General features: G+C 46.9%; 1 protein-coding gene across 2 annotated transcripts in view; it reads left to right on the forward strand.

Moving 5' to 3' along the window:
• Positions 1 to 12844, forward strand: part of LOC119166805 (ribosomal protein S6 kinase alpha-5-like) — a 252691-nt gene that overhangs the window by 218467 nt on the left and 21380 nt on the right. For both annotated transcript variants that reach the window (XM_075867431.1, XM_037418167.2), the window contains exons 3-5: positions 7553 to 7771; positions 8975 to 9090; positions 11355 to 11465. In XM_075867431.1, coding sequence (XP_075723546.1) covers positions 7553 to 7771; positions 8975 to 9090; positions 11355 to 11465 — 446 coding nt within the window. The remainder of the gene's footprint in view (positions 1 to 7552; positions 7772 to 8974; positions 9091 to 11354; positions 11466 to 12844) is intronic.

A 12844-nucleotide genomic window follows, 5' to 3' on the forward strand; every position in this document is an offset into this window, starting at 1 on the left:
TCACGCCCGCTTGTTTCAATATTTTTCTAATGTGATCGGATTTCACAGTCACCACAGCTCATAGCGGGTCGTGCCGCTATGTTCAGTAATACATCTTCGCGATCGTCCGAGGTCAGGGGCGTAGCCACACTTTTTTCGTTTCTCGGGCACAAGTTCGCCCGAATAAAGAGTTTCGCATGGAACACGCCGGCTGAGGCCTCTTCGTCAACGTCATGACCACGTGACAGTTCTCATGTGTCACGACGAACGGTCACAGTGGGGCCAACAGTGAAAATATTTCCCTTTGCTTTCTTTCCATCTTGCATGTACTATCAGCGTCAAATAAAACCCGAACAGCGGAAAGCCTTCGCGATTGTATATAGTGCGCGCTGTCCAGTTAACACCATTGGCAGGTGCGTGAATCCTCTTCGGCCGCTCTGCGCATATATACGCGCGCATGTGCGATTGTGATTATTTGACGGCGAGCACTATACCTTTGCGAAGGCTTGCCGTTCGGGTTTCATTTGACGCAGATAGCACATGTTTATGAAACATTTTCTATATATACAAACACGAACGTGGGCGCTTTTATTTTTATTTTTTTTAAACGCGCTGCAACCCGAACGTTTCATTGGAGACGACTCCCCCGTAACGTCCGAATAATAATAGGCCGTGCATCCGTATTTCTTGCGCCCTAAGAATAGTGGGCGATTCTGTAAGTCCTTTTCACATACTTTTGATCATCAATACATACGTAGGTACAAACGCCAGGCGCGCAGCGGTTTCTAATTCTGACGCCTATGACGTATGCGCGTATTCAGCGAATTGTGTGGCGTGGTCACCCTTTTGCTTTTTTTTCTTCTTTCTTCTTGTTTTAACTTGTGTCTGCGACCGCTGGCCCCCACTCAACATTGCTCCATCACTCGGCCCTTGAAAGAAAGATAAAAAAAAGGCCCACATGAAAGAATGACTTTTTTTGGGGAAAAGGTACCGCGGAGAACCTTCTTTTTACACAAGAGGCAGGTATAGATTGATTACGACAACTTGGCAGCGCAAACTTGGGGGACAAAGTAAGAATGTGCACAAATGGCACGCGATTATTTTTTTAGCTGCCAAGTTGTCATAATGAATACATACGAACTATCCCGCCTATCAACTCTTCTGCAGCTCTGTACATTGACGGAAGGAGTCGCTGCAACTAGTGAAGGGGTGTGGGGGGCGCTAGGTCAGCCCCTCCTCCCGGTCAACCCCCCCCCTCCCCATGAAAAAAAGAAAATCCTAGCGCATTCCAGTGCGTGCAACAATGCGGAAATATTTTTTTTTCTGGAGCGCGCAGTCCGGCTTGTGTGCTTCGTCTGCGCGGCTCTTTGTTGCCATAGCGATAGCCTCCGATGCAGCAGGCCCCGCGGCAGTTGTCTCGGTGGCCGCGTATATGTCTCGAGCTCTTAACGATCCAGCACGAGACGTGCCGCAAATGCAAACGCACCAGTCAACAACCACTTCGCTCCGCGCGAGGAACTGACCTGTTCTGCTGCCACTTTTTTCTGTTTTTTTTTTCACTGTGTGTTCTTTATGGCTTCCTCGGCACGTGTGCGGAGATGTTTATCTGTCGTGCGCTCGCCGTATTTGGATGCACTGCACGGGAGGCGATCGCCCTCGCAGTGTACATGCAGTCGTTGATACTGTGACGCACAGGTGGCCCCCTCTTTCTTGCTTTGTGCGCGTGAAGAGAGGAATTAGGCAGCAACAGCATCATCGACGTTCTACGCTTGAAGGCACTGGAGTGCGCTCGGTGGGGGGGGGGGGGCAGTGACGTAACCAGGGGATGGCACACCCACCGCGCTCATGCCGCCCCTTCCGAACATTTTTTTTTCTCGCTGTAGTATGCTGAAAGATGACCATTTCAAAGGGGTGGCTTACCCGAAATCAAAGTGGTGCCCCCCCCCCCCCACCTCTCTTGGAAAAAAATTTCTGGCTACGACCCTGGTGGAAGACGTGCAAGAAGGGGCGGGTTCCCAAAGCCAGCTCCATACATTGACATTATAGGGAAAGGGGCGATAGGGTAGCCGCTCATTCAGCCCCGTACATTGACATGATCGGGAGGGGGGCGCTGTGCGACGAACATTCGTACCCCTTGAAGGAACCCTGCGCACGCTTCTGCTTGAAGGTGAAGCTCAAGCGCCCCCCCCCCCCCCCCCCCTGTTACTATATATTAGCTTCAGATTCAGCAAGGGGACTGCGAAGTACATGGGCCTTCAGCAAGACTGCGAAGTGCAAGTGCGCCATTTGTTGCTTTTTTACGCTAGGGAATGAACTAATTAAAGAGAGAACTATTAGATTGAAGTCGGGCGGTTTTGGCACAACCAGCGATTGTCACACCAAGGAGCGAGATGGGGTTGGCGTAGCTATGGTTTGATCATTGGACGTTTCCATTAAAGGTGCAGGAACGTCCCTGAAGGAGCTATATATATACAGCGCGTTCGGACAAACGCGCTCGGAATGCATCTTCGAGATTTCGCGTCGCTCATTCCAGGGATCATGTTCGTACAGCGTGATCAGAAACAGCGCAGTGAAGCAGGACAAAAAATAAATAAATAAAGGCTGTTTCGTTTCTCGCGTCGGGTACTTCGACCTTATCGGAATGGCACGCTGACATATAAGACACGGCTGTCCACAGGCGGGTTCTAATGACCGCCCTATATCTGCGCCTCGTATCATCTCCGCGTACCGGTTACGTGTTCTTTTTTAAAGATCAGTCACACCGCTTGGCTGACTTCGTCCTTGTTCGTTTGTCCCGCGTGGATGGAGGACGAATGCCGAGGTAGTTTTCGTCTCGCTGCACGGTGGAGCGTTGTCGTCGACTTGCCGGTCTCGTTACGTCGCTTTATCAAAGCTACATACCTTAGGCGCCTCAGCAAACGCACAAGTTCACCGTCAACATGAGTGGTGCGAAAATTCACCTTCACGTGATGACGTCACAATGTTTTTGCTTGACCGTAACGTCATGCTAAGACGTCATAATGACGTCATGGCATGCATGACATTCTCCAGTTGTTAGAGAAGGGCCGATCACGGAGGCTATGCGAAACCAGGTGACGGGCAGAAAGCTTTAGGAGGGAGGGAGGGGGAAGTAGAATTGATACATCGACTAAAATGGAAAAGAAGATGGCTTCTATAGCCTTCGAGTTGTCTTAGGCGAATACGTTAAAGGCGATATGAGTTTTGTCTCTTGTTTTTTAATAGCGAAACTGTTCTAGGTCCGGCGTGAAATGTGTGGCCGTGCCCCGAAACTATCGTCATCGTGATCGGGTATATGCCACCGAATCTGGGCGCATCCCCTTACCGCCACGGCGTAGCCTGTAATAACCCTGAAAAGAAGTACAGAGAGAGAGGGAAAAGAGAGGCATCGCGTCGTCTAAACATCACTTACTCCACGCTGCATTTCCGATGGAGGCGGAAATGTTGTAGGCCAGTGTGCTCAGATTTGGGTGCACGTTAAAGAACCCCAGGTGGTCGAAATTTCGGAGCCCTCCACTACGGCGTCTCTCGTAATCATATGGTGGTTTTGGGACGTTAAACCCCACATATCAATCAATCATCAACCATTTACACCACGTCGTCGTAACACCACGTCGTCTAAACGCTACTTGGCCGAACCGCGCATGCGCAGTAGCTAAGCGACGCCCCCCGACGGAGACATCGCGCGCAACTTCCGCTCTGCCAACACCCTGGCTCTGCAGTGCGTAGCCAGGCTGTGCCCGATCATGTCCATATAGTCATGGAGCGTCCCAATAAAGCGCGCATTTACAAAGAAGCAGCCCCGCATCTCTAAGCTAAAAGTGCCGAAGACGGGACCGTGCCTCGCTGCCGCAAGCTTTGAGCGATTCAGCGGGAACAGCCCCCCTCTTTTTTTATTGTATGCATCGTTTTGCTGTCAGCTTCCCAAGGCGCAGTTGCGCAATAGTGTGCTCTTTTATTGCGTTGTCGACGGCTCTAGGTGAGAAAAGCGCCTCGCACGCTTATGTGCACGCAGTCTTTTTTTTTTGTTATTCTACGCACACGTATAATTTACGACAAACCTCGTCGCTCTACGTATCGGCCTTTTGAGAGCGATGGCCTTTAAGTGTGACGAATTCCTCGTGACCGCTCCCAGAAAGGTCGCGCTATCTTCTTGAATAACCGATTAGGGGAGGATAATGCACCGGTCTTATTACGCCATGCAACCAGGCGCCCGCTCTAATATAGGCGCACGTGTGTGTTGGTGTGTGATGTAATATCCAGAACTGTTGCGCAATGCGACTTTTATATGTGTCGACGCGTGCGCACAGGATGTGGGGAAGGGCGAGGGGAAAGGGGAAGACATGGTGACGTCGTGGAGAGCCTCACAAGAGGAAATTCCTTGAGAGTTAGTGTTGCATTTGTAGGCCCTGAACATTCTCGTTGGGAAAATTAAAAAAAAAGTATATTAAAATAAAGTTTTATTTCTGTTGGCCGCGGTGGGCCTTTCCTAGCAGATGTTTCCCAGGCCGCGTGGTGCAGACCCCTGAACACATAGAGTTAATATACAGTTAGTATATTAACTTTATGCCTGTACGGCAACTGATTTGATTGATTTGTGGGGTTTAACGTCCCAAAACCACTATATGATTATGACAGACGCCGAAGTGGAGGGCTCCGGAAATTTAGACCACCTGGGTGTTCTTTAACGTGCACCCAAATCTGAGCACACGGGCCTACAACATTTCCGCCTCCATCGGAGATGCAGCCGCCACAGCCGTGATTTGATCTCGCGACCTGCGGGTCAGGAGCCGAGTACCTTAGCCACTAAGACCACCGTGGCGGGGCTGAAACGGCAATTGGCGTCGTTAGTGTCTGTCCACGCGTCCGTGCCGTGTTCGCAAGTGTACATCGAGTTGCATAGCTATATGCTATAACGAAAACCAACTAGCCCAGCTGTGAACGCTTAGTCTCCCCCGGCCACCGAACGCTTAGTCTCCCCCGGCCACTCCGGCCACCGCGCCCTGGAGAGAAACCGAAGCGCGGCCGCTTTGCGTCGCCGTTGTCGCGCTTTGTACGGGCACTCGCTTGACCTCGCACGTCCGTTGTCCCTTTGGAAAGCGAAGCCCCCTTTGTGGGCGTCGGTGTTTCACTCCCCGCAAGAGACAGAAAGGGCCGACGAGCGTCGCGAACTGCGCCGGCGGGTTTCGTAAGCCGCGTTCTTCTTCTTCTTCTTTCGAGTCGAGAAGCTCCTCGTAGTCTCCGTTGCGAGTGGCTGGCAGCAAAGCTGAAACCAGGACGCCGATCACAGTAGTCCTTTTTTTCTGTACTGTGGGCAGCGAGTCGATGAGTGCAGGGACGGCGCCAGTAGTTTTACAGCCGGGCTGTTAAGCTTTTTCCGTTGTCCGCGCGGATTGCGCAGAAAACTGGCCTAGCTACGGCAGCGTAAGCGATAGACGGAGAAATGGGGTATACGCTGTTTAACCACCGCCCGTCTCCGAATACGTTCGATTTTGCGAGTGAACGTAGGGACGCACATACGCACGCAATACCACACATAACAGCGTGGTGGGGGAGGGGGCAACCCTGCCCAATCGACGGGGTTTTCAACACCGCCCTTCCCCTCACTTGTGTATATTTTGTTTCTTACAACCGATATCACGGCGGCTGTCGCGTTCTTGGTTTTTTCTAGAAAAAAAAAAAGAATGACACCGAAATGAAGCGTGGCCAAAGTTCGTATTACTTCGATATAACCTATAATTCGCTATATCAGGCAATTCACTATATCGGGCTTTGTTATAACGCGGTTCCTCTGTAGTATAACTCGTGAGCAGTGTCCGAGTCCTACCCAGGCCTAAATCGACTCGGGCACCCACACAAACTAACAAACAAACAAGCGGGGCCTGGGGGGGGGGGGGGTGCAACGTGGAATACGCGCGTCGCACGCTGCGCATGTCGTCACCTTCGCCGCGCCTTCCGTGTCATTCATTGTTCGTTCGGGGTGGGCACTCGCAGCACCCAGTCTCCGCGGTACCGTGCGTACAAGTCAGCGTCGCGTCTTTCGTGTCCGAGCGTTTTCGAGCAAAAGAAAAATGGGACGGATTCGCCGCACATACGAACCCCGCCTTCTTCGCTCTTGCTCGCTCGCCATGGTTGCAATAGCGACAATCTCCGCAGGCAGAGCTGTGTAGCTGGGACTTCGCTGCGGCGACGGACTGGGTGAAGGCTGCACGGTGGAAAGAGCGGCATCACGCATTCATGCCGTGCAACGACGTAGCGTGCGCGAACGTCCCAGCGCGCTACGTACACTGAATGGACGGTGCGCGTCGCTGCGTTTTGTTGCGGGCGCCGCATGCGTGCGCAATCCGACGTCGCCGTCGTCGTCAAACCGCGGACGCACGGACTTTCTCGATCTCGCCGAAACGCGCGTCACGGTCCGAGCTTTCTTTACTTGCGCTGCTCTTGCGTGACAGTTAGAAAACGGCATCCGCGTGGCGGCGTTCGAATTGTAGGACAGCAGCACCCCGCCCATCCCGTGAAACCCTACTGAAACGTTCCGTATGCGATGCCCAATAATTCCGTATGTTTCCGTAAGAATCTTATGGAAGTATAAGGAAAACATATGGAAAATTATGGAAATATATGGCAATATATGGAAATTATGGAAATATATGGAAAATATATGGAAACATATTTATTCCGTATGGAAACATATGGAATTATTGGACTTGCATGCAGAACGTTTCAGTAGGCAATTTCAGACATTTCTCAATTTCGCATCCATTACGCAGCATGCGGTCTAGAAATTACAATGAATTTTCGAAATCGACTACAAATTAAACGTCTTCTCTCGACAAATAATACACTCATACATACAAGCACACGTGCGAACATACACAAAAGGTAGCTGAACCGCACGAATAAAAAATTTGTCTTAATCAGCAGGTAGTGCTGGGTGCATGGAAAAGGAAAAAAATGACTAGAATTGAGAGCATTGATCAAAATCTTTGCCTCTCCCCTTTTCTGCATACTCTGTTCAGCCCAACAGCAAACATTCGCCAAATAAGAGGCAAGTTAAACACCTCCCTGCCCTCCCCAGAAAGAACTTGTCGCGAATGTCTCCCCAAAACTGTTGCAGCCCGGCAGGCATCTAGTCTAGAAGGCAATGGCTAAGCTAAGCCTACCTGCTTCAATGCCTCCACCACCACCACCACCAGGTGTAATGGGGTCAGTGTGATTGTGTACTCCAGCGTGTTCAAGCTGGTGTTCACCATTGCATCAAATGAATGGGGTCACATACTAATTCAATTATATGCAATATCTTGACATGCGATTCTGTACTTTAGGATGCTCCTGCTGATGTTTACCAATCAATGAAATGAATCAGACCACATACTAATTCAATGAAATGTAATAGCTTGATTATGCGATTCTGCATTTTAGTGCATTCCAGTTTAAATTCACCAGTCGTTGAAATGAATGGGATCACATTCCAATGAAATATAGCAGCTTGATCCTAACGCCGCGAGTGAATTTCCAGCTCACAGAGGGACTTCTCTTTGCTTGTTTGTTCCAGCTTATGGCAAAGTGTTCCTGGTTCGCAAGCTGGGCGGCCAGGACGACCAGAAGCTGTACGCCATGAAGGTGCTGAAGAAGGCCACCATCGTGCAGAAGCAGAAAACCTTGGAGCACACGCGAACCGAGCGACAGGTTCTGGAAGCCATTCGTCAGTCGCCCTTCCTGGTGACACTCCACTACGCCTTCCAGACGGATGCCAAGCTTCACCTCATCCTCGGTAAAAATCTTGGCACTTGAAAAATACTCACGAAATAGTCAATTTTGATTAGTACCTAATGCGAAATACTCGCAAAAAAGTATTTCGTTGCTTGGAAGATACCCAAACAGTGGCACAGCCAAACTTTTTTCTTTTGGGGAGGTCGGGTCAGGGGGGGGGGGGCGGTAATGGGATTTCAAATCTTGTTATTTTATGGTGCAAGCAACTTATGGTACAATAAACATAACATGAGTGAGGAACATAATTTAAAAAAAAATTCTACCACCTCGATGAACACCACTTGCACACACACATGCACACAAAATGTAAAACTTTTGTAGGGGGGACGTACCCAAAAACTGTACTAAAAAAAATTACTCTATCTTGCAAGACTAGTAAAGGTTAGCAAAATCGTATACTGCACAAAACCATTGATGGCTTAGTGATGGCAAAGCTCTAACATGATGTAAGGTAAAATCTGTCTTTTCAAGTTTCTGTCCATAAATCTAGTTGAGTTTAAAGTTAACCCAGGTTAACTGCCTGCTTATACTGAGAGAAAAAATGCAGCGAAGCCTTGATATATGAAACCCAGATATAATGAAATATTGGCTATAACGAAGTAAATGAATAGTCTTCCATTAACTATAGTGTTAGGAATGTACTTTTGTAACAAAGTTTTGGATATAGTTAACATATTTTATGTAAAATGCAACTTCGTTATAATAAGGTTTTAGTTTAGTGCCTATACCAGCCAGGAGATTTTGGTTATTATATTTGGCTAAGGAATTGCATTTTCCTCCCCAGGAAATTCAAATACTCAGTGAGAAGGTACTCTAAAGTACAGCAAAAATATACTCCTCCATCAGGGTATCTGCAAGACACTCTACGGTAGTCTGAAAAAGCATCCGAGATAGAGTAACTGACCTTTCTTGTGTGTGAACATCGTAGTTAATGCTAGAAATCTGTGATTGCTGATGACACGTGAACTTTGTCTATGACGTGTGAACCTTGCTTTCTCGTATAGACATTTTAACCCATGAATTTTTTTATTGCATTATTGTAACTCACGATTTCAGGATAAAAATTATAATGTAAGACAAGAGGAGCAAAGGAAGTAGGCACCACCGTCTTCTTAAATGCATTTAATTTTAAAAAATGTTTAAAAGAATACTTATGATATGTAGTAGTCTACGAGAAGCTTAAGTTTCGTTCTTTACTTTTAAGACTACGTCTGCGGTGGCGAGCTGTTCACCCACCTCTTCATGAGGGAGCACTTCACGGAGTCCGAAGTCCGTTTCTACATAGCGGAAATTGTGCTGGCTCTGGAGCACCTACACAAGGTGAGCACTGACTTTGAGATCCATAACCCCTGCCTTTCCCTCCCTTGATTTCGTTCCTTCTTCCTCAGCTTTTAGATGTTTCTTTCACATATACGTACCCATATACCGAGGCATTGTGGAGAAGTGCGTGGGTATGCTCATAAAAGAATAACTATAATCGTGATGTTATACAATGCTACTCACATTTGGTCTTGCTGGACCTAACTACAAAGCCAAAAAGAAAATGAAAAGAAGTTTAATCGTGAGTGCAAATAACAAAAGTCTCAGCCACACACAGTACTGCCGCAACTAAAAAATGAAAGAAGTCAACGTCTGCCGGGAACTTTGCAGTCTTTAATTTATATGAAGGCAGTGGAAAAGATGGTTCTAATCATTTGCTGTCTAGTGAATGAAGCACAAAATGCCAGTGTGATTGACAAACCTTTTTTTTTTTTTGCAAAAATTATCACATTCATGATTTGCGGCTGTATTGATCAAAGGCTGAATCGAATAGGGCACTTTCACTCCGACATTTGAAAGTCTTGGAATTTTTCACGCTTATACTACTAGCTGCCATCATTCAAGCAACAGCAACTAGGCAGTAGTAACCATATCCAATGTATCATAGGTGTCATGAGTGTAACAAAGTTTGCACTATTACAAGTTACTTGGTGACTGCCACTGTGAATTTTAGCCACAATTTGTAGCTGGCTAGCACTAATATAACAAGATCATGAAAACAATCTCTGATACGCATGCCCCTTTTGTCTTTCGTCTGTGCTTCTTTTTTTTTTCTGCATTGTGTAATTGCAGTCTCCCGTTGTTTGGGAAACCCGGCTTTCTTAGTGACACTATACTATACAGACACATAACATACTCTACCAAACACGGGCCTACTCCTTTATGACTTCGCACAGACATGTCTCGACAGCTAATCTCCTAAGAACCATTGTCCTTTGATATGACTAATGGCCACTCTCGCGATGCACACACGCACCAGATGCAAAGCAGAGGGAACAAACCAAAGGCCTCTAAAAGTTCTGTGAGAGAATGGCCACAGCTAATGACTAAGTTCAAGAGGCCGACTGTGGTCCTTCTTTTATCGTCCCAGAGGTGGAAGGGAGGTTGCAGAACTTTCCGTGCAGTGCTGACCCTGCAAGGGCCTTTACGACTCTCGCCTATGAAGCGGGCACGGCTTCTTCTTCGCTCGAAATTCGTCTCGCCACCGATTCTGCATCGTTCGAACGAGAGAAAGCGGCAGCTCACCTCGAGTTACCACTAAGCAGTTGAGCAGTGGTGTTGCTCAATCCAATCCCACAGCCTCGCGATGGCAAGGTTAGATCTGGGGGTGAATATTAAAAAGACCGTCTCACAGGAGTAGTCCTTGGGGAGTGTATCACGGAAGCAGCTCGTCTTGTCTTAGAACGAGGAAATGTTGCACGCTCCCCTTCCTTCGTCCTTCTAAAGGCCATTGAGCGCTAAACATGAAAAAGTGAAAGTCAAAGCTACGTGGTCATTTTTTTACCTCTTTAATGTCCTCTGAACGAAGTGTCATTCGTGTCCAGACTTACTAAAGTGGCATACTAAAAGGCATACTAAAGTGAAGCACACAGAAGGGGCATCACAGAGGAGTTTTTTTTTTTTTCATAGGTGATTTCATGTATAAAATATTTATATTTTAATATTTTGACAATTCATTCAAAGAAAAACAGAGATCCTTTATATGCACAATGTTTCGCTGCGGATTCAATATATGCGGGTTCAGATGTATGCAGGTTGAAAGTAACCTGACTGGTCTGTTGAATGTTGCACTCGGAAATTTCCGAATTAAATTGGCCACAAATGTGTCATGGCCTGTTTCTTGAATGGAGTATGTTAGGGCTCACAGGGTGAAAAGACGGACACGTAGAGAGAAGGAGAACTTAGAATGATGTTTATTGCAGGAAAAATAGCGCAAGTAGGTACTTTCTAATGTATTCGTTATTGTAAACATGATGAGATGAAAGCCTAGTGAGAAGATGCATATACGGAAAGCGCCATATCGATCAGCAGCAAAAGATTCACACCAGCAATACCGTCACAAGTTGGAAAAAATGAAGTACAGGATAATGTCTCATTGTAACATGTTCATAGCTGAAAACTTTTGTCTAAAAACCCAAAAAAGCTTGTCTTATTTATTGTTTTTTTGGTGCTGCTATTGTTAATAATGTACGGCTTTGCTCCCATCTGATATGCGTCTTCTCTCTCTCTCAACCTCCCTGCCTTCCCTCCTTTGTGTTTCACAGCTGGGTATAATCTACCGCGACATCAAGCTGGAGAACATCCTCCTCGACAGCGAAGGACACATCATCCTGACAGACTTCGGACTGAGCAAGGAGTTCCTTCCGCATGAGAAGGCAAGTAGCAGCGGTGGCAGGCAGACCCCGTGACCCACTTTCGTGGAAACCCACCGCACATTCACTCCCCTCTCCCTCTGCACTCCTCTCCCACTCCGGTTCTGCTCTCCACATGCCAGCCATCACGACCGTTCCCTCCCTCGTCTTCATGTTGTTTCTTCCTTCTCGGAAACTGCCGAGCGGAAAAGAAAACGCAGCAGTGGTCAGGCCTACCTTGTCCTTCGAAGGGGCGTCCCGCTGCTACTGCACGTTTTCTTCCGGAGTCACACCTGTTAAGTGCTCCCGTGGCTTTGAGCCGTTGTCGATGGTGATGCAAGGGAAAATTCCTCGTCGTTCTTGTTTTTCGTCTTGTCGTCCTTTTGACGAGGCCTTCTTCCGAGGCGGGACAAGACATTGTAGCCTGCTTGACTAGGTTAAAGCGATTGTCCTTGGAACTTGGTTTTTGCACTGCTGCGAAGCGTGACAGGCAATATGGCAGGCTGTCTATGAACGCGTGAAATGTAGTACATAATTTGATGCCAAGGTTATGGAGACCAAATGTAAAGCAAGTGAACAGCTTATAATAAAATTCTTAGGGCAATTATCTGAATTACAACTTAAATATAATTATATATTGCAATTGGTCATGCTATGTTTCTTCATATGGCAAAATTTGACGACCTACCCAAATTGCGTGCAATAGTTATCTGTAGACAACTAGCATTCCAAACAAAGGTAGAAAAGTATTTTTGAAATTTCTGCTCGAATGCCCCACATCCGACGTCTTGTTAACCATACCAGTGGCTTCACCAAAGCAATCGCGTATTGTGAAATACCTCAATAGGAACAGTAGACTCGCTAAACGGAACCTGAAGGAACAAGCAAAGCATGTTGCATTTAATAGGAGTTTCCTTTACTGACACATGAACACAGATACAGGTTTTTAGTGGAAAACCAATAATATTAGAAACTAATTTGTTCCATTTAAGGAGCAGTTCTGTTCAAGAGATTTCCGTTCACTGAGAGTTTATTGTTGGCTCATTGGCTCAGCTCTCATGGTTTCTTCCTTATGGCAAAAATAGGCCGGGTCTCCAAATACTCATGATGATGTTCTAGGTATACCCTACATTCTTTTTTATGCAATATATTCAATTATTTTTTTATATTTATCTGCTTATTCAGTTATTTGTCAAAAAATCTACATCATTTTGTTGGTCATGATACCCGGAGGTGTGAAGCTATAGCAAAACAATAATATTGTCTAGATGAAGAGAATTCTCACACTGAATGCAAATATGTTAACAGAATTCTAGCTGCCCTTGTTTGCATCAAATGCTATTCTTGTGAAGATGAAGGAAACATTTGAAGTGAAACACTGACAGCCAAGGGTGTCTGCAGAA

Source organism: Rhipicephalus microplus, chromosome 6 (assembly GCF_043290135.1).
Source record: "Rhipicephalus microplus isolate Deutch F79 chromosome 6, USDA_Rmic, whole genome shotgun sequence".
In the NCBI taxonomy this organism is placed as follows: domain Eukaryota; kingdom Metazoa; phylum Arthropoda; class Arachnida; order Ixodida; family Ixodidae; genus Rhipicephalus; species Rhipicephalus microplus.